Source organism: Amphiura filiformis, chromosome 10 (assembly GCF_039555335.1).
Source record: "Amphiura filiformis chromosome 10, Afil_fr2py, whole genome shotgun sequence".
Lineage (NCBI taxonomy): Eukaryota > Metazoa > Echinodermata > Ophiuroidea > Amphilepidida > Amphiuridae > Amphiura > Amphiura filiformis.
Window position 1 is genome coordinate 47,807,377 of NC_092637.1, and position 25,399 is coordinate 47,832,775.

The 25,399-nt window shown below is 36.0% G+C and overlaps 1 protein-coding gene across 1 annotated transcript; it reads left to right on the plus strand.

Annotated features, from left to right (window-relative positions):
- Positions 1–821: 821 nt before the first annotated feature.
- On the plus strand, positions 822–21,520 carry LOC140162959 (beta-1,4-galactosyltransferase 7-like). Its single transcript, XM_072186275.1, has 6 exons — positions 822–944; positions 9,457–10,062; positions 11,283–11,514; positions 12,675–12,758; positions 17,642–17,746; positions 21,219–21,520. Exons 2-6 carry the CDS (start codon positions 9,746–9,748, stop codon positions 21,417–21,419), a joined length of 939 nt encoding a protein of 312 aa, XP_072042376.1. The 5' UTR covers positions 822–944; positions 9,457–9,745; the 3' UTR covers positions 21,420–21,520.
- The last annotated feature ends 3,879 nt before the right edge of the window (positions 21,521–25,399 follow it).

Genomic DNA, 25,399 nt, shown 5'->3' on the forward strand with positions numbered 1-25,399 from the left:
TGTTACAGGCATAAACCAATAACTGGCCATGTATATATGTGATAAATCACAGTTTGTAGTTTACAGATGTAGTTTACAACCACATGAAGGTGATTGTACAACTATTATCAAAAGTTTCACAATATTTTTTACGGGATGAGATCAGAGCAGATCAAAAAGTGCGGGTCAGAAATTTGAGTAGGTATTCATTATTAATTATTAGCCATATACCATGCTCCTACTGCAAAGAAAATCCCTGAAAATCAACAGAAAGAGATTTATGATATATTTAAAAACACAATTATTTATTTGTATATTAAAAAGTTTGTTAGAAATCAACATTTATTCAAAATAATGAAATATTTGGCCAGCAATTTGTTTTGAGCGGAGTAGGGTAACGGGAAACTTTGAATCGACTTTCATTAGCCTTATCTATATTGTTATTATTATTTATTTATTTATTTATTATTTATTCATTCATTTTTATTTATTTATTTATTTATTTATTTATTTATTTATTTATTTATTTATTTATTTATTTATTTATTTATTTATTTATTTATTTATTTATTTATTTATTTATTTATTTATTTATTTATTTATTTATTTATTTATTTATTTATTTATTTATTTATTTATTTTTGGTTTATTTATTTATTTATTTTCATCATAAACACATCAAGTATGGCATTAAATTTTGAACATTTTTTCCCCTTTTCTTTTTCTTCCAATTTCCGAAAAAGAAGTCGGCGCTTTTGAATTTAACTTTTGATTGACAGCGGATATTGACTAATTGCCTACAATCTGGCAATAAATCATCTAATTGGGTGACCGGCTGTATGTAGCGTGTCCTTTGACACGTTGGCTTTGTTTTCCTGCTGCGGATCCGCGGAGTGCACGTAATAATATGCGACGACGAATTTCTGCACATTCTAACCATTTTATTGTCAAAAGATTACTATTTGGTAAGTATAGATCGCTAGAATTATGGTAGGAGAAATACGTGATGAACTGTTGTTTCTGTGAAGTACGTTAATGATGGATCAGTGCACGGAATTCTGATGAAATTGCATGACAAATTTTAAGCTTACTAAATTTAATAATTAAAGTAAACACTGACATATATGGGCCCTTAGACTTAGTTTATTATATTACATTCATGTATTGCACTTGCTTGCTGCTGAGAAGAATGACACTTAATTACCTTTATAGTAGTGCATTTTTCTCTGAAAGCATTTCATTCATTGTATGATCATGATGATTGTAGATCTGACAGGCCTACAGGTCCACTTATCAAACATGTCAAAACTGCTCCATTCATAGCATTGTTGTTTCACGTTACGACACAATGTTATACACGGGGTATACATGTGATATAATTTCAAACGGCAGTCTGGGCATACACACATTGAAATTTGCATAGCTAATGAGCTTCGCCCACATGTATGCAAATGGCGCACACAATATGTTTTACCATTGAATTATCGACATCGATCGTCCACAACAACCATATTTTGATCCATGCATATCGATTGTGAGCTCACTTCCTGGTAGTGCTGTCAGCTGAATTCTGCACCAAAAGTAAAATACGACTCTCAACTTTACACTAAAAACATACCCGATTGCTGAAAAAAATACTTAAATGATAGGAAGAAGCAATCAAAATTGACAGTTAAATTTACTTAAATTTTGCAATCCCGAGTTCCGAGCTGCAAAAGGTCATGTTTTTTATGTTGGGACCCCAAATATGGTGGTTTTGTGACATGCAAGAAAAAATTTCGCACTTAAGATGTTGATATTTTTCTAGTCCTACATCACAGGGACCTGGTTTTGGTCTTATTTTGAAAGCAATTCATGAATTTAGCAGGCTATAAGAATCAGAGGAAAAAACTAAAACAATTCACTTTGACTAATTAGTAAAGCTCGTTAAGTGGAATTAGGCAGGGGTGGTTGTGGTGGCGGAGCAGGTGGTGGCGGAGCAGGAGAGACGAGCAGGATGATGGTTGATGTTTGATTTTACAATAGTCCTACATCACAGAGACCTGGTTTTGGTCTTATTTTTAAAGCAATTTAGCAGGCTAAAAGAATCGGAGGAAAAAAATAAAACAATTCACTTTGACTAATTAGTAAAGCTCGTTAAGTGGAATTAGGCAGGGGTGGCGGAGCAGGAGAGACAAGCAGGATGATGTTTGGATGTTTGATTTTACAATGAACAGTATATATTGGTATGATTAGCCTAAGGTGACACACTAAAACATTGTTCAATGAGTAAATAATATTTTGGAAGTATTTATAATATATTAAATCAAATTAATTAATGGAATCATTAAATAAATTAATTAAACCACCGCAGCATACAGATAATACGGAAATGTAAAAATGGTCTATTAGCAATAAATAATACATTTAAAAATATACAAGTTTATGTATCACTGGGGTAACAGAATATAAACATGTAAATTACCTTAGCTTGATTAGTGAATCAAAAATACAGGTACAATGTCTAGTAATCCATAAGTGGCTCACACAATTTAAGTTTGAAATTCTGCATTCTAACTATACGGTAACAATACAACATGTGTTGTTTGGGCCACCCTGTAAGTGAGATTTCTTGTTTAATATGAAAAGTATACAGTTGCTGTGAATCTGAATATGCATAAAGCTTCATCCAAATGATTTTCTGCCAATCTTTACATTGTAATATTCAAAATTAAAGAATTGTTAGTTTGACCATGATTTTTCATGTAAATTATTGACACATTTTTTACCACCCTGTATCTACGCAATCAAAGTACTTGACCGGTAAAAGTTCCATATGACTGGGTGGGCAATTGAGTTAGATGTATTAAACATGTGTCAAAACTTTACATTATCAATGTATGTTCAGGGGTGACCCCCATAACTGAATTAATATTTTTGTCCTAATTTTTTTGTTACACCCTGTATATTATATGAGTCACCCTGTATAATGACTCCTATTGTATAATTTTTGAAATCGCTTGAGTGTATGCTCTCAGAATATATATACTTTTATAGGGTTCTCATGTAAACCTATTGAGTTATAGCACCAAACCTGTAAAAGCATGTGATTTGCTTGAAAAATGCACATGTCACGCAATTGGTACCCAGTATAAAAAACATGACCAAAACTGACTCGAAGCAGTGATGAAAAAATTGCTGTAACTTTGGTAATAGGATTTTTTTTCGTATAGCAAAAATGCTATGCAAATTTTAACTTGTGTAGCAATTTATAAATTTTGCATAGCAATTTTGTTGACTTCAAATTGCTGTTGTTGAATCATGGTTCGCAAATAGGTATAAAAATTGTTTTCAACAGCATTTGTGGAAATAAATAACTTTCTAGAATTTATTCAGAATTACTCATTTGACTCATTAGCTTTGTGCTCTGTTCACAACATGAAATGATATATATTACGCACGCGTTAATGTTTTCACGCACTATAATTACGCGGAAATCGCAGATTGTAAGCTGTGCCATTTGCATTGAAACTATTAATTTCTCTTCCCAAAATCGATGCTTTTAACCAAACAGATGACAAGAATCTTAAGATTTGGTAAAACAAATATTGATTGCTTTTTATTCGGGGCATGGTCAAAATTATAGGCCCACAGTGATCTCAAAACCATGACTATGCCTCGGGGCATAGTCATGGTTTTGAGATCACTGCGGGCCTATAATTTATAATAGTCATGGTTTTGAGATCACCTTGGGCCTATAATTTTTTAACCATGCCCCTCATACATGTACATAGCAGTATTTGTATAATTCAACCCTCTAAAAAATTGCCCTTCACATATGGTCATTTTCACGGTAAAGGGTGTAACTTTGGATTTTTAACACTTTGATCCGTAGTGGTCTAATAAAGCTGCAGAATTCCACAAATATGGGCCACATAAGTCATCTAGTTAGCAGCTAATCATAATCATCTTTAGGAGTTACTTTGTCAGTTTTGGCAGGCTAAAATGTCCATAAATATGGCCTTTTTGATGTACTAAAAAATAGTAACATTTTTGTAAAGCCCTGTGTTTTCTTCAGTTAGGGGCCGTCCATAATTTTCGCCATTTTCTCTTACGTACAAAGCGTACGTAAGAGGGAGGGAGGGGGTAAAAATCATGGGCATGTGTACGTAAGAAAAATGGCGATTTGTTTGAGCAATAAACAAAAATGAAAGTGAAAAATTATGGTATTTTTCAATATTTTATTCATAATTTATAACCAATTGACCTAAAATATTGTTCAATTTCTATAACATGCCATGCAAACAATGATTTTCTCTTTACTTTTTTGTCTAATATGCACAGTGGTCCTATTTTACATTGTACATTCATACAAAAATACATTTAAAAAGTATTTTCTATCTGCGCTAGGTTTATTTGCAGAAGTGTGGATTGTAAGTGTGGATTGTCAGTGTGGATTGTCAGTGTTGCGACAAAAGACTACGAAACCCATTGCAATAACATACGTGGTGCACGCATGTTGTAATTGTACCAAAATGCATGCCTAATTGAAGGGGTCCATCTGGTTCCCCCTATATATGATGTGATCCCGGGGGTTCTTAGTGGAAAAGAGAGTAGTGGGATGTTCAGCAGATGTTGGGGTGCATTAGTCATTTAGTTTAGATTCGGGCTGCATTTTAAACTATATTTTAATTTATTGGTGGCTCTCGTTTACATGAAAATATTTTAAAGTTTAAAAGGGAAGTTTTTCAGCATTTCTCAACTTATCTGTAGAAACATTAATCCAGAACCAACTGTCCTTCTGGAACATTAGCCCTAACCCTAAACCTAATCGAACCTTTAACCAAAAACCCTAACCGCGACCCCAACCCCGACCCAACATCTCAATTTTGCTATAGTACGTTTGAGGCATATACTCACGGAAATCCTTCGCCATTTTATTTGTACGTAACTCGAGGGAGGGAGGGGGGTAAAAAGTTACGTACGCTTTGTACGTAAGTGAAAATGGCGAAAATTATGGACGGCCCCTTAGCTCATGGATAATTTTTCTTATGCTGAAAGTGTAGTCATATGCTCAGTAAAAAACTGCCACATTAGTTTTAATTGTGAACAGCCCTGTATTTTTGAGAACCAGACTTCGATATTTGTCGTTTCGGAGGCTTCATTTTCCGTCAACAATTGTTAACAAACTTTGTGGATATAGCTTCATAACAGTTGATTACTTAACTTGAAATAGGTAACAAAAATTAGCCGATTTGCAAGCTTTTAAATTTTTTATAAAATCTTGACTTCATAGAGGCGATTTTCCGTTAACTCTCTTGAAGCCTCCGAAACAAACTGTTCAGCTAGCTTGTGCAAATATAAATAAAAGAGCTCATCCAATCTATTTATCAAAATGTAGCAAAGTAGACCCTCAAGTCACTTGTTTTTAAACAGTGGAGATGTACATCACGGTTTGAAAATGGGACCCAATACAAACTTTCCGTTAACAATTGAAGCCTCCGAAACAAATGAAGCCTCCGAAACAACAATAAGATTAATTATCATCTTTGCACATCTAAATTGGTGTGTTTCATACTGATATCTGCATTGTAAATATTACTTGATATGTGCAGAATGACATGAATTTAAAAAAGTGTTGTTATTATGGTTACTGTTTGAAAAATATACTGATAGTCTGATACCCAAGAAAGCCTGTTTCAGAGGCTTCACATGCAAGTTAACACCATACTTAACAAATGGGTGAAAAAATTAAAGTGTGATAAATCTACAATATCTGCCGCATAGAGTCATTGATTCAATACACTCAAGAAAATAACAGCTTAGATGATCCCAACAGTGTTCTTTTCAAAACAACTACTTCTGCAATGTTTTTAAATGGTTAAAACCATTGTTAACACGAAGCCTCCGAAACTAAAAAAATCACTTGCTGTGATAATTTACTTTTTGTCACAACTGAAATTCAATACTTAGAAGCAAAGCATAAAAATTGGTACCGGTAATTGTGATATTTTCTACCTATTTTTTCATGTCAACTAGTAGTAGTTAGCCAAATATTTTACTTTATGATCACTTGTGTTATTAACTGAAGCCTCCGAAACACAAATTGCTTGAATTGCCAATTCTCAAATATAACTCCAATTTCTGTGAAACTTGGCTGGGAGGTTCCTTTTATCAAGTAGTATTTGTACATGAAGTTAGACATTCAAATTATTTTAGGAACCGAATTAAAACTTAAAAATTATGTTTAAGGTTGGGAAATTTCCATTGTAAATGACACTTGGATGTTAAAAATTTTCAAAACTGCAATTACAAACATAGCAAAACATGGTATAAAATTTAACTTATATCTGTTGACTTACTTTGGAATGGAATTTCACATGTACATGTATTTCAGCTTTCATGTCATAATATTCTGAGCTTATGTAAAATACATTTTTCTTAGATTTAACCAAAATGTTATGGAAATGTCAAATTTTTTATTATAACTCAAAAGATTTAAGCCTTGAAACATTATTTTACTGGAATTTAAGTTGTTTCTATGCATGATTTCAGTAAACAAGGAATTTTCTTCCTTCGAATTTTTGAATAATTCTCATTTTACTCAAAATTTTTGTTCTTTGAAATGTACATGCTCTTGGAGCTCTTACTGCAGATACTCGAATTGCAGGCTTATTTAATTTGGGATGGGGCTGTGATGGGTTTTGGGGGGTTTTTTTTTCCATAAATTGTTTTCAAAAATCGAAAGGTGGGATGGTCCTAGAGGTGATTTTGCACCTGTTTGTCCCATTCTTTTCGCTGGCATTTTATTCTATTTACTTTGTTTTGATTAGTATGTGCAATATTTATATAATTATATTTGTCTTTGTATTTGTATATGTGCCAGTGATGAAGCATAATAAATAAATATTTAAGTGGTTTGAAATTTTGACCCTAAAAATCAAAAGTTACACCCTTTACCGTGAAAATGACCATATATGTATTATGAACATATGCTGCACATAAAAAAATTATTATAGGCCTAATCACTATGTACATTTGTGCCATCTGTGCTAAATACAAGTCATTAGTGTCATCTCAATGATCTCATACACATAGGCAGGCCTGCAATATACATTTAAAATACACGCAACAGCCTGTTCATGAATGTTTACTATGTATTCAGGGTTTATAATAATAAATAATACTAAGTATCATAAAGCACCTTTTCATATAAAGCCCTTTACAAAACAATACATAAAATCAACAAAAATATAATTTTAATGCAAGAAAATCCCATCAATTTAGCAAGAAATACACGTACAATATACTAAAAGTTTAAAATACATCTATAGCGAGACCAGCTCATTGCTAAAAGAGCAAGAAATCATGCAAACATTAAAACAGCTCAAGATGAAATACTTTATAGGCATGGCTGGTGGGCCTAACATGATTTGAAAACATCATTAATAGCAAGATATAGAGAATAATTGGATAAAAGACATAGAGACCAGCTCAATAGTGAAAGAACATTAGCAATCAAAATGCAAGATTATTTAAAATAACATATCAAAATTAAATGTACGCAGGCAAATTACCTACATTTTGTACCTAATGACCAGACAGCATCATGCACTTCTGCACCTGCTGCCTGACATAGGAGAAACTTCCATATGGTGGCCTGGTCCTTGGTAGCAAAGTACAATGTACGTACATCATATCAAAAACACACAATTGTAAAAAGCACAGGAGCATGAACAAATGTTATAAAAGATGCCTGGATGATGGATAGTTTGTTTTTTTGTTTGTTTAAACGGTCGCTCCATGTGGAAACTTGGATTCTGATGGGACCCAGAGGCGTAGCAAGCGGGGGTACAGGGTGGACGAAGTCCATGGGCCCCGAGGGTTCAGGGGCTCCGAGCACAAAAGCGAAAATTAAATAAAGGCTGATAATGGAGAGCAGGGCCGGATTTACCATTTGGTCAGATGGGCCCCCAAAATTTGGGGGGCCCCAAAATTGCCCTTTTAACCCCAATAACAGCATGTTTTTGGTCAAAATAGGGCACAATTATTGTAAAATTTTCCACACTTCGCGCACATTCAAGTGGCATAAAATTCATGTTGGTCTAAGGCTAAAATAGTCTGAAATTGAATTTTTGTCCTAGTAATATCGGGACAAAATATGTTAGTCCCCCTCTGTATTATATATGTAAACCAAAACTTGGCCACTGACTTGAGTGCACATGCCTTTCTCGGCACGTGAGTTAAGAGCTTCCAAATTTTTGCCTGGCCCAGGGCCCCCATAAGGTATATCACGCCCTGGTTAAAAAGGGCCCGTACTGCTCCTTGTCCATTGGCCCCTGATGCTCTTGCTACGCCCCTGATGGGACCAGGTTCAAGCTTAATGTTCAAGCCAGGCTAAACAACCTAATACATGTAAGCATGCTGGTTCAGTTGTTCCCAGCAACATATTACACTTTAAGTCATTATATCATTAGATTTATAAAGTTTACTTCGAGAACTGTTAAATATCAAAAATATCAATTTTTAATCATTTGCCATAAAATGTGCATTATATTGCAAATTTAAAAAAAAAATCAAAAATCTTTGATATCAGAAGGACATTCTTTGTATTTAGAATACAATTTGATATGTCTGATGTGCTCTCATGTTCCACAAAAAATACTGTCCCCAAAACACCAAAAAAAATTAGGTCTATTTCCCGGGTCTATTTGGGAGAAAATGTATATCTTCAATATGAAAGGTCAAAATTTTCAAGTGATCATCGGCTTTTCCTCCCAGCTACATACACTTTAAATACATATCATTAGATTTATAAAGTTTACTTCGAGGACTGTTAAATTTCAAATGATTGAGGTCAACAAAAGTATGACCTCAATCATCGGCTTCGAATTGCTGTTGATAATACATGTATGTCAAGGCTTGAGGTGGGTAGGTCCAAGCTTCAAATTGACGCTTGCATAAAAGTGCACTACATAACTTGAGAAGTTAAGATGTGTTTTTTGCCATATAAATTGGCAAGAAATTGCAAAATATACTCCTCGATACATCAAGCTATCTTTGAAATGGTACTCTTTTGTTAGCAAAGACTTTTAGAATATATATCATTATAAACCAAATAAAAACATGTTTGTTTTCTGTAGCAGGTCCAGAAAGTCAAATGCGAAATGTGTTTTTTTTTTTTTAATCCATGTCTTGAAATGGAAAAAACAAACCCCTTTTTGCTGCAAATTGGAATGGGAATTTACAGTGGGTTTCTCCGACACACACACACACACAAAAATCATATTTCTTCACATTCAAGAATATTTATATTGTTTATTTGTTGTGTTATGTGTAAATGTTTACTCCAGTAGTGTTTTATATTTGTTTTTTAAATAAATAATAATAATAATAAATGCACACATAAGCCGTCAAAAACGAAATGCGCACGCTACAGGAAACAAACTTGGTTTTTTTTGGCCTAACATGAAGGTAATTAATCTTTTTGTTTTTCAGATTTCTTGCAAGAATGACTTGGATCTTAATCAACAGAAAACTATTTGAATAGATCTGCACTTGACTTACGATGAATGAACGAAAGTGACACAAACAATTGGGAAACAGAAAGATGGTGCTAGATATTACATCAATTAATGTGCAATGGTGACAACTCAATAAAACATCGATATGGCCATCCCGTATCGTTTCATTTCCAAAGTTTTAATGGTTCTCCTCGTCGGTGCCAGTCTAACTATGATTTACCTCGCGATCGACGCTGAAGGCGACTGCTCCGTCATCGATTTAAATGTCACGCAAGATCCGCTTTCTGAAATCGCAAGTGCTCGACTTGGAGCAGAAAATATCGGACGCAAAATTTGCTCAAAAGAAGGATGAGGTGAAAGAGCGAGTTAAAGACAGTGCTGAACAAGGAGAAAATAAAGAAGGGAATGGAGATGAGGGGGAAGATAATCTTAGTTGGGGACCACATAAACTTGCCATCATCGTGCCGTATAGGGAACGTTTTGAGGAACTCATGGAATTCTTACCGTACATGCATAAATATCTAAACATGCAGAGTATACGTCATCAGTTTATTATAGTTAACCAAATAGATAGTCACAGGTGAGTCAATTTGACCTTTTCTTACAGAGCCACTGATTGGTTATAATTACATGATATATTCATCTGAGTAACCAATCAAAGTAGAGCTCTAAAAGCCATAATATATAATCTTTTAATATGAAATTTTAAAAAAAATGTTCAAACATGTTAAAACAGTCATTTATGGGGGTATTTGGGTCTGTGCCGACATTACGCATAATTGCATTGCGTTGATGCAGTCGGTGCTTGGTGCCATGAAGTGTGTCTAGTATCGTGCACAAGCACCTCTTAGTTTTGGGTGCATTTCAAGCAAAACTCAAATACCCCCAATTTTTGCACCATGTGTGAAGGGTGGTCGTGTACAGATTCTCTGGTTCTAATTCTTTGGCTGGGAATCAAATGCGGGCAAAAAAGGACTTAAAAACAGAAAGAAACATGTAGTAGACTACTACACACAGTGTCAACAGCCAGTGTTATAAACTTAATACTCCGTTGGTGAGCGACGCGACGGGCGATTGGTATTTCACCGAACGCAAGAAAAGGAGGCCTACCGTATCTGATTGGCTAGAAATCGATCGCTTTGTCGCTCAGAGGTGTACATGTAGTACAAACTCAAAATGGAGACATGTATTCAATTCGATTGAATCGATATTCTATTATTGACGCAGATAAAGAAAGTCGATAAATGTACATTGTATTATAAATACAGCACCTGGGTTTTACACGGGTTCCTTTGTATAATTCATTTCTCAAACAGTTGAAAATATCACAATTTTTACTTTGGAATTCAAAATCTTTACTTATAAAATGCAGTTAAAGATATCCACAGCAAACAGCAAGGCCCCGCTAATTAGTGTATTGCTTTTCGAGTTAGTGTACTGGAAAACAAATCGAATTTTCTATAATAGTAACACCATACATATGTAGTACTGATCATGCGCAAATCGTAGAATAGAAACTAAGCGGCAGGCTCTAAAGCAGGGCTATGGTATCTCATATCATGTAAATGGTATGCTTAGCCTGAGTCGCTCGGCCTATCTCGAACAAAATCGCCATGCGTAGCTTTTGAAAAATGAGAGGATTCAAGGTACTATCACAGCAATTTTTGACACAAAGATATAGGGATGATGACGCAGTGCTACATGTTTCTGTAACATACAAATAATAACAAGATGTGCTTGGTCATTTTAATACACAATTGATTGAATGTGATCACTTCTTTTTCTTTCATTACCTTCCAGATTTAATAGAGCTTCATTAATTAACATAGGATTTTTACACAGCAAGGAGGACTGTGATTATATAGTGTTACATGATGTAGACTTACTCCCCAAAAACACCAAAATTAGCTACACTTTCCCGATGGTAGAGGAAGGCCCTCATCATGTGTCGGCACCAGATCTTCATCCTAAATATCACTATAAAACTTTTGTTGGAGGAATACTAATGATGAAAAGTGATACTTTTCAAAAGGTAAGTACGGTACCAGGGTACACACGGTTGTTTGATGGGATCATTTATTAGTTTTTCAAACAAAACATCACATACAACCAAAATTTAGGCTTAAACAGCTAAAAGTAATATCATGCTAATGTATACAGATGCTTTTGAGTCATTCTCAACTTTAATTTCCCCTCTTTTACAAAATTATTCACTTTTTAGCATTTTTTAAGCTTTTTCGGATATAAAATGTACATGTATCTATTAATGACAAAATTGGTGGCGCTAATTAGTTGCTGGAAATTACTCTTTCAAGCTTTTAATACAAATCATTCCTTTTGTTTGATAAAATATGCTTATAAAATGTCCTTGTTGCTTGTTTCACCTATTCCAGGTGTTTTAATGGCAGTATTAATCACCTACCCCTTGCAAATAAAGAAATAAAGATAAATAGCGCCATCTATAGTTTGCATTTAGTTAATAATGAAGCCAATTCTATATATACATCAAACAACCATGGGGTCAAATTGGTGTCAAGTTCAATTTGTGGGATGGGTGAAGAGACATGTATTTTTGGTGGGTATGCTCCCCGCAGAGCTGAAGACGTACCAGTGAAAGGAGGTCTTGCCGTCTTGGAGCTGCGCACCATCAGAATCAAGGGTCTGTCTTGGCTGTTTGATTAGAAATTTGCCTTGAAAAAATTAATAAATAAGAGCAGATTAATCTAATAGATTTTAAAGATACAAGTTATAGCTGTATCTTTTTCCCATAATCCTACAATTTCTAATTTTGAATGTTGGAATTTGTGTGCCGCTTTCAATCTCATGTATGGGTACGAGATTTCCATTACATAGAATAGAGCATGATGGGATATAACAGAAAAGATCTTCACTAAACTTTTAATCCTTCATAACTTAAGTAACAGTTCATAAGGTTCTGAATACCCAATACTAGATGGAACTTTACGAAGGGTCTCTGTAGTAAATCTCTATTACATACGAAGGGTACCGTTCGTAAATTAGTTTAGTGAAATGGAACTTATGACTCGTCGTAAGTTACAAATGATTTCGAGACTTACAAAGCTTCATAAAGTTTAGTAAAATGGACCCCAGATGTCTCTCTTTCTTTCCAAACCTGCTCTCTTTTTTTGTACAACACATGGAATCATGATGTTTTCTTTTCTTTTCTTTCAGTTAAATGGTTTATCCAACCTTTTCTGGGGATGGGGAAGAGAGGATGACGAGCTGTATTTAAGAATGCAAGAACTTAATCTCAAAGTAAGTGTAGTCAGAAAGTTCCCATTATCAGTCGTGAAAGACATTGATTACAATGTATGCTGTAACCTAAGGGGCTGTGCAATAATTTTGTGTACCCTGCAGAGTAAATATCTCGAAATGGTAAGCCAAAAATCGCTTGTCTCTGGCTAAACAAAAAAGTCAAGTTTCCTAGGCTGTGCACATTTAGTTTCTGGGAGCAATTTTCCCGCATTTTGCTTTTTTATTTGGAAAAATCATAACATTTCCAAGCAAAAAATGATGACATCATTAATTTATTTCTCATACATTTTGTTTACAAGTATTATGAAATTACTAAATATCCTCTGATGTCTCCTACTTGTGGTGTTCAAGATCCGTTTCGACCTGGTTGACATCATAAATGCGATGTGATCAAGAAAAATGAGTCTCAGGTATAATGATTTTGAGATATAGCCAATAATAGTATTCAACTTCCCTTGTATTTTATCGTTCTGAAAAACACTAAAATGGCTATGCAGGGCCTAGATTTCGACGAGGATCACAGAATCGATTCTCGTAATGATTCTCGTAAGGCACGGTGGCTCAGTGGTTACGGCCTTGGACTCATAATCTGAGAGCTTGCTCGACGTATGCGTGGGTTCGATTCCCGTCCCACCACCGTGTTGCGCCTTGGGCAAGGCGCTGCCTCGCTTGCCTCACCCCACCCAGGTGCAATGGGAAGCTGTTAGGGGTAGTCACAGTCGTTGTACTGATGGACCCCTGCGCCACTTGTAGGCTGCAAACGTGGTTCCGACATATTCTAATGACGGCGGAATAAATGTAAAGCGCTTAGAGGCTGTTTACGGCATAAAGCGCTATATAAATGTCTACATTTATTTTTTTTTATTTTAAGATTCGGTTGCAAGAATCGGCTTCTCTCATTGAATTATACAGTAAGTGCAGTGACTATGATGGATTTTGATTCTCGCAAACGAAGACGAAATCTAGGCCCTGCCATGTCTCTGGAACCATAAGTCCAATTATGATGGGGATTTCAGCAAAATAATGCTCTGAGAATGGCTCATGTAATGAAATGAAAACTGAATTTTGATTTGCATCAACATCAGACTTCTTTAGCTTGATCACATCACGTAATGGAATCACTACATCATCCTTCATCTCCCAGAGACCATTCATCCAGATTCATGCAACATCAAATCTTCAGTGTTTATAACTTCTACTTCCCACATATTCAGGATTGGAACAAATCTCCCAGTGGATCCAGGAGATACTACAGTCAAGTATTAATAACTGCTTCATGTACTTTGTTATTTTCAATTTATTCAATCTGGTTCTATATCACTCCCAGATACCACTGTCTGCTTTACGAAATCACCTATACACCGCTATAGCGCTCCCAATTAAAGTACACCATTGATTTCCCCACAAGCGAGGGCTCCCTTTACTGTTAAATTTTAATATCACTTTCTGTCCAGTACAGTATCATAAAGAGAGCCCTCTCTTGATAAGTATCATAGTATGAAAAATAATGGTGTACGTATACAGTGTCCTCTTTAGCAGGGACAGATTTAAGCGGTGGCCCTGCGCCAGTGGATTTTGCGTCGGGCCAGTAAACTTCCAACAATGCTGGCCCCGCTGGCCACCAGATTTTTGAGCCTGATGAAACACATAATATAAAGAGACAAGATATAATCAGTGATGGACATATTTACACAGTTTTCTGCTCTGCCTGTCACCTGCAATTTATATGTTTATTTAATGATTTTTCGTGTATTCATATTCTTATTCTTGCGTTGCTAGCAAGTTGGAAATATACAGCCGCTTTTTACGGCGATAGTAGGCCTACGTACTACTTCCAAGCTCTTTTGTGCTCTATCTGATGGTAATAGCGATACCGCAAATACCACATAATTGAACATTTGTGAACTTTTGGAGCTAAAAAAGGCAGGACTACTGATCAGACTGAACTTGTGTTAGTGACTACACTCTTTACATTGAGTACATTCAGTACAAAACAAATTAAAATGTTTTGCTTGACTTTAAGGGCTCGGATAGCGATGTTTCCAGATATTTTTTGTGGGACCTGAGAGCACATCGGACATATCGAATTACATTTTGAAAATGAGGAATGTCCATCTGATATCAAATAATTTTGATTTTTGAAATTCGCGATATAATACTTTTTCCCCAAAACATTGGAAAAATAGGTCTTTTATTTTTATTATTATTATTTTTTTTTTTGCAGTAGAACATATTGAAAAAGCTGGGCCAGTAAATTTATTGCAGGGCCACTAGGTTTGCCAATTTACTGGCCCGGAGGGCCAGTAAAAAACTGAAACCTAAGTCTGTCCCTGCTCTTTAGCTATAAAAAATAGTTCTTTGAGTATAGAAAATCTGCAAAACGCAATGGTCGAAGCCCTCTCTTGATATTGATAACTGCACCGAGTATTTAAGCAAGAAAAAAAGCCAAAAAAAGGAGTAATTAACAATCAGACTACACGGTTCATCTTAGGCCATCGGTACACGATGGGCCTTGGCCCCCAAAAAAATTGAAGAAACAAATGTCGCTAAAATATTTCAACTCTTCCTCTTTGGCTGTTTACGTTAGCACATTGAATGATATTGATATATAAACGTAAAAATGCTGTGAAAATTTTTTGGAAAATTTTTTGCCCCCAACCCCCCCCCCCCCCCCACCCATTGGGGTCAACAATTCACAACTTCCGTCGGCAAAAAATATTTTCCGTCGGTACATTTATAAGTTATGCCCCCCGTTCCAAAAACCTGGCTACGCCACTGCACAGAGTAGTATATTGACAGCTTCAAGACCATGTTGAGGGATTGTCCACTGAAGTAGTCTCATCGCCAGCCTAATTTTACTTGCACAACTCCACATTATTATATTTTACCTTTTACACCATTATTTTCATGCTATGTTTATTGTTCCGACCCATGTACACCACGCAGTGCATTTTATTCTCACTCATGTGAGTTTTACACTTTCAAGGATGGAAGGAAGGAGGGAAGGAAGAAAGGAAGGAAAGAAGGAAGGAAGGAAGGAAACTGCCCCTACATATAACCTGTGAACTGCCCCACGCAATTTGCCAAACTTGGCAACCATGGCAACAGAGGCATTTGCACTTTAAATTATATGATAATGTCGCCCTTATGGTCAATATGATTTACTAGTGTATGGAAGTTTTCATTGATAACCACAATGATATGAGGAACACTGACTGTATTGTGGTATAAATAATTAATGCTCTTAAGGGGTGGGGTATGAACGTTTGGGCAGTATTTATTGTGGGACATTAGAGCACATCAGACATATCGAATTGCATTCTGAATACGAAGAATATCCTTCTGATATCAAATAATTTTGATTTTTGAAATTCGCAATGTAATACACATTTTATGGCAAATGATTAAAATTTATATTTTTGATATTTAACAGTACTTGAAGTAAACTTTATAAATCTGATGATTTATACTTAAAGTGTATGTAGGTGGGATGAAAAGCCCGACGATCAATTGAAAATTTTGACCTTTTCAGTATTGAAGATATGGATTTTTTCCCAAAACACCAAAAAAAAAAATTAGGTCTTTTGGGAAAAAATCCATATCTTCAATATGAAAGGTCAAAATTTTCAATTGATCGTCGGCTTTTCCTCCCAGCTACATACACTTTAAGAATGTATCATTAGATTTATAAAATTTATTTCGAGGACTGTTATATATCAAAAATTTGAAAAATATCAAATTTTAATAATTTGTCATAAAATTTGTATTATATCATGAATTTCAAAAAATGGAAATTATTTGATATCAGATGGACATTCTTCATATTCAGAATGCAATTCGATATGTCTGGTGTGCTCTCATGTCCCACAAAAAATACTGTCGAAACGCCAAAACGCTCATTTTAGACCCCTTAATTTTGTCTAGATTATCGCAGTTCTGAGTATATTGGCTGTGATATTGACTTGAGGAAAAATATCTGAAATTAATTGGCAATCCCTAGATTAAATCCAGACTTCAGAATTGGGTAAATGAATCATGAAAGAACTCTGTCCTTTAGTTCAGAGGGGACATTCAGCTGCATGTTGGTTCCGTGTACAGAGAGCTATATCTGTATGTATCTTGTAGCCAGTTTCAAAAAGAGAAGGGTGTTAAACCCTGACTGTTCCCAACCTGTCCCAGTGTTCAAATGGACCCCAATGGAAATAAACTTCGATAGAGGCTTTCTTGGGTTATCCAGGGTAGTCAAAACCCAAACAAATAAAAAAATCTGCAGGTTGTTTTATTCTTCTTCAAAGAGCTACACTCTAATTTCAAAATGGCGATATTGCAGATATTGGCAGCACATCTAATTTAGTGCTAAAGCACAATTGGTGCCCGGTTAGGTACTGGTGACCCTTTTTATCATACCCTGGTGATGTAATAAATTGTATCAAGCATAATAATTAACATATTGCCATAGTGTTTGATATCGTTTTTCGTTCAGATAAAAAAAACGAAAGCACTATGCAAATAGTCAGATTACGAGAGGATGTGTCTGAGGAAGGAAAATTGCCTTACTAGGATGATGAGAGGCTGGTGTCAGTCATACAAAATGTAAAGGTGACAGTGGCATAAGGGGGCAAAGGGGGAAGGGGAGCAAGGCAAGTTTTAAGAGGGACAAACTTTGACGAAAATGGTCAAAAATGGGCTAAAAAATACAAAAAAAGGGCTTTACATATCAGGGCAGCCAGCATCACATGGGGGGGGGGGGTAGAGAAGGCAAGCCTTCTGACAGGGGGGGGGGGAAAGTCTTCCCACAGGGGGCAGCTTCCCCCCTTAGCTATGCCACTAGTGTAAGGCTCTTCAATGATGTTGAGCATTACTTTCTTATTTTGAAATTGCAGATTTCTAGACCAGAAGGAATCACCACTGGTTATGACACTTTTTATCATATACATGACAGAGAGAAAAGGAAAAGAGATATGACAAGATATGGCAACCAACATAAGGTAAGCATAGGCCATTTGGTAATTCCACTGGGAATCGAACCACCGACCTATCGATTACGAGTCTAACTCGTATACAACTACATCATGCAGTCTGAGTCACCTGAAGCTTGCTCTTTTGTAGTAGTTCAATGCATAATGAATACGTACCACAGCAATTTGGATACATATTTTAGGGCATTATTGTGTGACATGATCAAGGGGAGTGAGTCACATGTTGCACACAGTTTACAAAATGCTACATTTTGATGCAAACCCCATCAAAATCGGACATCTGGTTACAGAGTTATGAGTAATTTATCAATGGCTGAAAACAATATAAAACAAAAGAAATTTAAAACCTGTTTTTGCTAATATCTCAAAAACATTATTAGGCAAAAAAAATTTGTTATGTTGGCGTAACCCGACCGACCCAATTATTAGGCCCGACCCTACACTTTTTTGTTGTTGAAATTTTTTCCTCTGGAAAAAACGGAATCTTACTCAACCCGGAAGTACCAAACCAGCATTCGTCATGGCAGCCTCAGCGGCCCGGCTACTCTGACGGCTATTCTGTTTCAGTGGTTGGTAAATCTGGTTCAAAAACAATAATCCAATCGATTAAAACGGTGGAATTACACGTTCTGGTCAGAGACTTTGCGCAGAAACTGTGTGATGAATTCCAACACAGATATGTTGTGCAAAGAGTCCAAGCGGTCCCTATCAAGACATGCAATTGATCGAGCCAATCCAAACCGTACAGGACCTTTTATACCGATATCTGGTATGCAGTTTTGAAGAAATACAAAGAGTATTATATTTAAGATTCATACTAGTGGGTACTTCCAACAAACTAAAAGGAATGTTTTAACTTGTTCAACATTGTTCAAAAACAGTTCCTAAAAGAAAAAAAAAAGATCCCTACCTACCTACCCTATTTTTGATCAGCCTGTTACGCCAACATAACAAATTTTTTTTGGCCTTAGTGACATCCGACTCATTCCCTAGATCATGTCACATATGTGACCTGCTCCCACAAAATGAGCATAAAGTTGCAAGTTGGTGGTTTCAAGACCTTCCAATTTGAGTTGCTGTTGTTCTTTAATTGTTTAAAGATACCGGTATAGTCAGTGGTATGTCCTTTGTGAATGGGGACATGATATGCTGTACTCTGTTCTGTTCACAAAGGATATACCACTGCAAATACAGGTGTCTTCAAGCAGAGAACATCAACTCAACAGTTGGAACGTCTTGAAACTCCTAACTTGTGACTTGACCCTCATTTTGTGTGAGAGCTGAGATCGTATATGTCCATAACTTGAACAAAATGAACTTGACAAAATATAGTAGACCTGACTATGGGCTTGTCACTTCTGTAATGGAATGTATGTCATTCATATAAATCAATGCATACAGACACAAACAGCAGAATAAATGCAATGAATAGTAGTAACAGACAGCTGAATAAATGCCATGAATATTAGCCCTTCACAGTTCAGTCAGAGGCCCTCTGGATTTTGTCCCAAACTCAGTTAAACACCCTCTGGAGTTCATCATTTACACCTGTAGGTGACTGATATTCACAGTCATAACCTGAACTGCATGTTGAATAAGCCAATATTGTTGTGTAAATATATTTTCAAGATTTGAAGCAAAATGAACTTTTAGTGATGATTGGTTAATTACATTGTTGCTCAATTCTGCCCCCAGGGTCTTAGGCAGGATTCAAAGGTTTAGGTGTGTAAATTTTAAAAAAAATGGGTGTGTAAATTTAAGATTTGTGTACAAAGTATAGGCCATGTGGGCAAAAACTGGGTGTGTATTTACAAATTTGGGTGTGTAAAACACTCCCTACACCGCTGGCTGCCTAAGTCCTTGTCTGCCCCCAATCAACCCTCCCCCCGCTAGGGATGTTCATAAAATTTTGAAGTTCAATATTTTTAGCTAAAAAGTTCTTTCATTTGAAAGAGAATTAAATTACCTAAACAATAAGGGGTCAATCATGTTTCTAGTGCATATACTTTTGAAGTTAGAGACAAAAATAGTGTCATCAAATTGCCCAAAATTTTGTGTGTGAAATTGTGACAGCAGGCACATGTACAATGCACACTACTGTATGTGACCCCAGATGACCTCCTATTCTTTACTGTAAGAAAAGCTGTTTTGAATGGTCTTGATTTACACACAAATTGCTTTTGAGCTAAATCGAGCGTCAACTTGGTGGAACATGGATTGCACTATGTGATAGTTTATGAATCCAGTATCATGCCAGTACCAACATAAGTCAACATCACTTAGGTTTTGGTTGTCAAAATTTATTTTTAGTGATTTTCTCCATTGAGCCCCACAGTAAAGCCATTTTTGGACCGTACATGCACATTCCACTTCCCTATGGACGAATAGCGCCACCTATAGTGTGTGATGTGAGCTAGCCTACCCCCGCCATAGGTACACATCATTACTGAACACTCCTTGTGGCTTTAATTTCGTGGTTCTGGCTAGATTCATGAATTAACAAAATAATACCCTCACAAAATATAACCACTTAAAATACCAGAACCGAGCATGTTATATGTTGTCCCATGAAATCAGCTATTCCAGTTGAAATCCATACACCCCCTGTGGAAGACATGACCTTAATCTACTACACAGGGAGCGTACATTTCAAATGGGAAATACCTGAATGGGTAACTCCATTTGAAATCTATAGGCCTACCCCCTGTGTGGGAGATTTAGGTCATGTCTTCCATACTGGATTTCAAAGGTATGCCTTTGCCAAGCACCCAGGGGCACTATTCAATGTTGCTGCTGCTTTGCTTTACAAAATGCACCAAATAAAACAGCAACAATTAATGGCACATTATTTCTTAGGACTTCTCATTTATGTGTATTACCGTATTCGTCCGAGTATAGTCCCACGTTCGAGTATAGTCCCATCCCCCATTTTTCGAAAAATTCCGGAAATTGTAAAAAAAAAAAAAAAAAAATTATTTTTTTAATATTTTTTTTTTCGGTTTTGGAATGTCCCTGGACCTAGACCAATAAAAATTCTAGATGTTTTGTATTTTAATATGAAAATTGATATTTTGTATTCATGTCCCACAAAAAATACTGTCGAAACGCAATAAACGCTCAATTTAGATCCCTTAATGATATCAAAATGCATTGAATTTGAATGCATTTTGATATCATTAATAGAGTATGACATGAATACAAAATATCAATTTTCATATTAAAAATACAAAACATCTTGAATTTTTTTTTTTTTTTTTAGTTCAACCATGAATTATCCTAGCATCTAGGTCTAGGTCCAGGGACACTCCAAAACCGAAAAAAAAAAAAAAAAAAAATATATATGTTTTTTATTTGTTTTTTAATTCGAGTATAATCCCACCCCCAATTGTAAAAAATGTTCACCTAAAAAATGGGTGGGACTATACTCGGACCAATACGGTATATGAATTTAACAGAGAATGCTTCTCTTTTACAATTCCAGGAATCTTTTAAACGTGATCGTCTCACCGGACTGGACACAGTAGAATACGAGCTGCGAAGTTCACAAAAACTCTCCGTCGATGGTGCTACGGCTACAATTTTACACGTGGAGTTAGACTGCAACAAAGACTTAACGCCCTGGTGTGATCCACCTGCACCCGTGAAAGTGATGAAGCAAAAACAAGGTGCAAAAAAGCCATGAAAACAATAATGATGGTTTCAAAATGTGAAATTGATTCAAAATTGTGAAATTAACTCAAGAGCTGTAAGCTATGAGAACATCAGTGGCGGCACACTGGGGAATTCCCCAGTATTTTTCTTATCCCCCCCCAGTTCGCCTCTCCCCCCACTTTCAGCCTTAAAACACAAAGTTACAAAAATTCAACTTTTCCTCCCTGAAAATCACTTCCCTCATGCCCCCCGAAAAAGTTTTGTGTGCCGCCACCGGAGAACATCACTAGGTCTGCTAGTTTACTACATCACAGCCTAGCTGACCATGGGAAAATAGGGATTATCCCACCAGACACCAAGTATCATGGCACTAGTTTACGAAACTGATTCAAATGGTGCAGCGCCCTCAGGTGTTCAACTGGCGGAGGATGTCATCACTCCTGTTCAACATTCCATGTGACCATATGGCTGTATAAAGTTTGATTCACCCAAGTTTGGTAGGGACATAGTTGTACTTGTCTTGTACAGGGACTGTCTTTTGGAATTTGTAGGAGAGCGTTAAACAGCTCTTCTGGAACCTTCAAGGAGAGCTGTTTAGAGCATTTTGTATAGAATATAAGGAGAGAATGGTCAACTAAGGAGAGCTAAAAATCACTGTTAAATCAGATTTAAGGAGAGCAGTAGAGAGTGATTGCTCTCGCTCTCCTCAAAAGGCAGCCCCTGCTTGTAGATGCATATATTTCATTGGTCCCAGTATCAAATCATGCATGATAATTTTAATTGCGCAGAGCTCACATAGAAGAGTGGTTTATCTGCATGCTTGCTGCATAACCCCCAAAAAGCATTGACGTCACTACCGAACTTGTGGTGAACCAAAGTCTATAGGAATTATCATACCAAGCACCAAGCAACTGAGCCCGGATGTCTCCAGTGCCACTATTGAGATATGCTCCATTGAACTTAACAATAAACAACAGGAAACAAAGGATTTATTGACTGTTTTATTGATTTTTCACTACTTAAATGTCAAGTACTATAAACATGATATACATCATTTTAAAGCTAATTTCAAGCAGAATATTTTGGTTGAATATCTCAAAAATGATGATTGGCGACTTCAGGGCTCAGTTGTGCTGGATGGTCACATATCACATATCAGTCAGCTGTACAGATTTAATCTGATTTGTTCAGATATTCGATGAGTTTGCAAACACTCCAAAAATGTAAACAAAATGTGAAAGAATGAAATCAAGTATTGATTGCAAATAATATAAGTGGGAAAAACAGCCAAGTGTATGAAATTTTGTTACACCTAAACAATTAAGTGGATATTTTGCATGTAAAAATGGCATTTCTTCATTCTTCATAACCACAATCAGAGACTGTCTAGGGTGCTGTCCTTGGACCCCTACTGTGGTTCCGACCATTTGCATTCTGGATCTTACCAGTTAGGTCAGGTATATGCATGGGTGCACACAAGGTATTTTTGCACTTGAAACATGCAATAGAATACCTAAGTGGAAGAAGGGTTCAATGCAACCATTTTACAAAAATGAATGTGTTCGTATTAAGACCTGTACCTTGCCATTGAAACATGTATCAATTCACATGTATGTTCATGTACCATTACTAAAGGTCCCTTGAAGATGAAAACAGTCTGTCTTTAAAACTTTTCCAAATTTTAGATTTTTTGTTAATATTTCAACAAAAGTTTTGATGGAGTTGGGACCTTCTTCCACTTGGGTATTCAATGTCTCGAAGAAATTATATGAAGTAAGACAGGAAAATTGGTTTTACACATTAATTACCTCACTTGGAACAATGCAACTTAATTCCTTTTTGAATAAGAATGAATGCGGAAGGTCAAGTTTCTAGAATCAAGTTTTCATGGACTTAAAAACCCGCATGAGCAAATCTTGCCCTTTGTCATGAAAACTATGATATCTTATTCAAAATTCGATCATGTTGAAATAAGCGAGTTTTAAAAATGTGTAAAATTATTTTTTCTGGCTGCAGAAAAACTTTTTATATTAAGTAAGAGTGTTAAATTATGTAAGTGAATAGTATGAGTGCCTGGGGGTCACTCAAACATAATGTGTTGTCATCCTCAAGCAGATATTTATGAGAATAGGTAGGGATTCACCTAACATCGATGACTCTTCAGATCATGTTTAGGGTCCCAATTTCAGGCTCCATTGCAAAATAGGGTAGGCTTATTCCACAATTGACCTGGAAGTTACCATTTAGGGTAGAAATGACAATGACAGGGTTATATGAAACTATTTTACTTGGCTATTTCACCCCAAATTTCACTCTCAGGTAAACAAATCTCTTTCATCCAAAACTGGTCAGTGAAAAAGTTCCCCTTCTCAAGAGTATTTCAAGGAAGGTCAGTAATAAGGGTTGGTATTTTCAGATGAAGTAGGCCAGTACAGTGTTTTAGGTTGGAAATGTGAGTGTCTGATTGAGGATGGTAACACATGATAGTCTTTACTATATCACTCATACATAAATTCTAGACAGTTCATTGGTCGATTGCCATTTATCATTTTTACCATCAGCCTCTCCGTGTGATAGTTTTTACCGTCATAGTGCTGCGCTGTACTATGCCTGCGCCAGGCCGTGCGCTGACTTTTAGACTCGCCGATTTAGTTACGGGGTGGACACAAAAATGTGAAGTATGTCACGGCGTTATGTTGATGAAAATATGTATTCCCTATGTTAAATAGTATTATTAAGAAATCGAATTTATGTATGAGTAATATAAAACAAATATTAACTGTCTTAAATTTGTGTAATGGTCAAAATATAATCACTCGGTGAAAGATGGATTGTTCCATTCCACTCGCCGTTCCGGCTCGTGGAATGGAACAATCCATCTTTCACCTTGTGATTATATTTCGACCATCACACTCATAGTTAATATTTGTATAATATATGATAGTAAGGCTACTTTACACTGGGACTTTACAGTGCACACATACATTGTACATTTTCTTGTCATGTTGCACTCTAATAGTACATTGTGGTCCGTATACACAAAACAAGTTAAAGACCAACCTGGTTAGACCGACCTGGCAAGACAGACCATGGGGGTTAGATTTGGGAGGATCCTTTTCCTCAAAGTTATGCAGTTAAGCTGCATCCATCTAATATTAAGCTACATGTATTTGCCCTTAACAGGATCTACAATAATATAAACATACAAGTCCACAGAAACCCCAAAATACCTCTAAAAGATTTCGCTTTTACGGAACTCATCCACATTACATCGCTCGCGGAGTGATTTGGTGGTGTGCGCCCATACGCACCGCGGGCACGCGTTAGCGAGCTGCGCGCACGCGATAGCGGGTGGACAGAGGGACGGACGGACGGACACGAAATGATTAGTATTATGATGGTATACCAAAAAGTAATTACATGTACCCCCCCCCCTTTATTATGAGATAACTCAAAATTTGTGCATCAAACTTAAAAACAATTTAGGAAACCCAGTTTTGTTTTGCAAATTTTGATGCTTCATTTTTCTTATTAGCCCAAAATTTGATGCCATGGTGACACTTTGAATGAAAAAGATCCCTATTCAAAAGTTGCACCTAAACCCACTGGTCACCGTGGGTCATCCTTGACCAGTCATGTAGGGAATGTAATGGTACACTGACTTGGTAGCTGTTTATTGCAACTTTTGAAAATGCATCTTTTTCATTCAAAGAGTCGCCATGGCTACAAACTTTGAGCTATCTAGACAAATGAGGTATCTAAATTTGCAGAATTAACCTGGATTTGTTTTTGCTATTTCTGTTTTTAAATTTGGTGCATAGATTTTGAGTTTTATCTCGTAATAAAGGGGGGTAATTACTTTATGGTAGGTGTTTAGAATAAGGTATGTAAATCTAACTTGTTTTGTGCATGCGAACTTTAGTTAAACTATAGGAAAACTATGAAAGTTTTATATTTGTCATTTTCTTGCCAATGCCATTCACAGAATTTTACAGTTTGAGATCGCTTCAC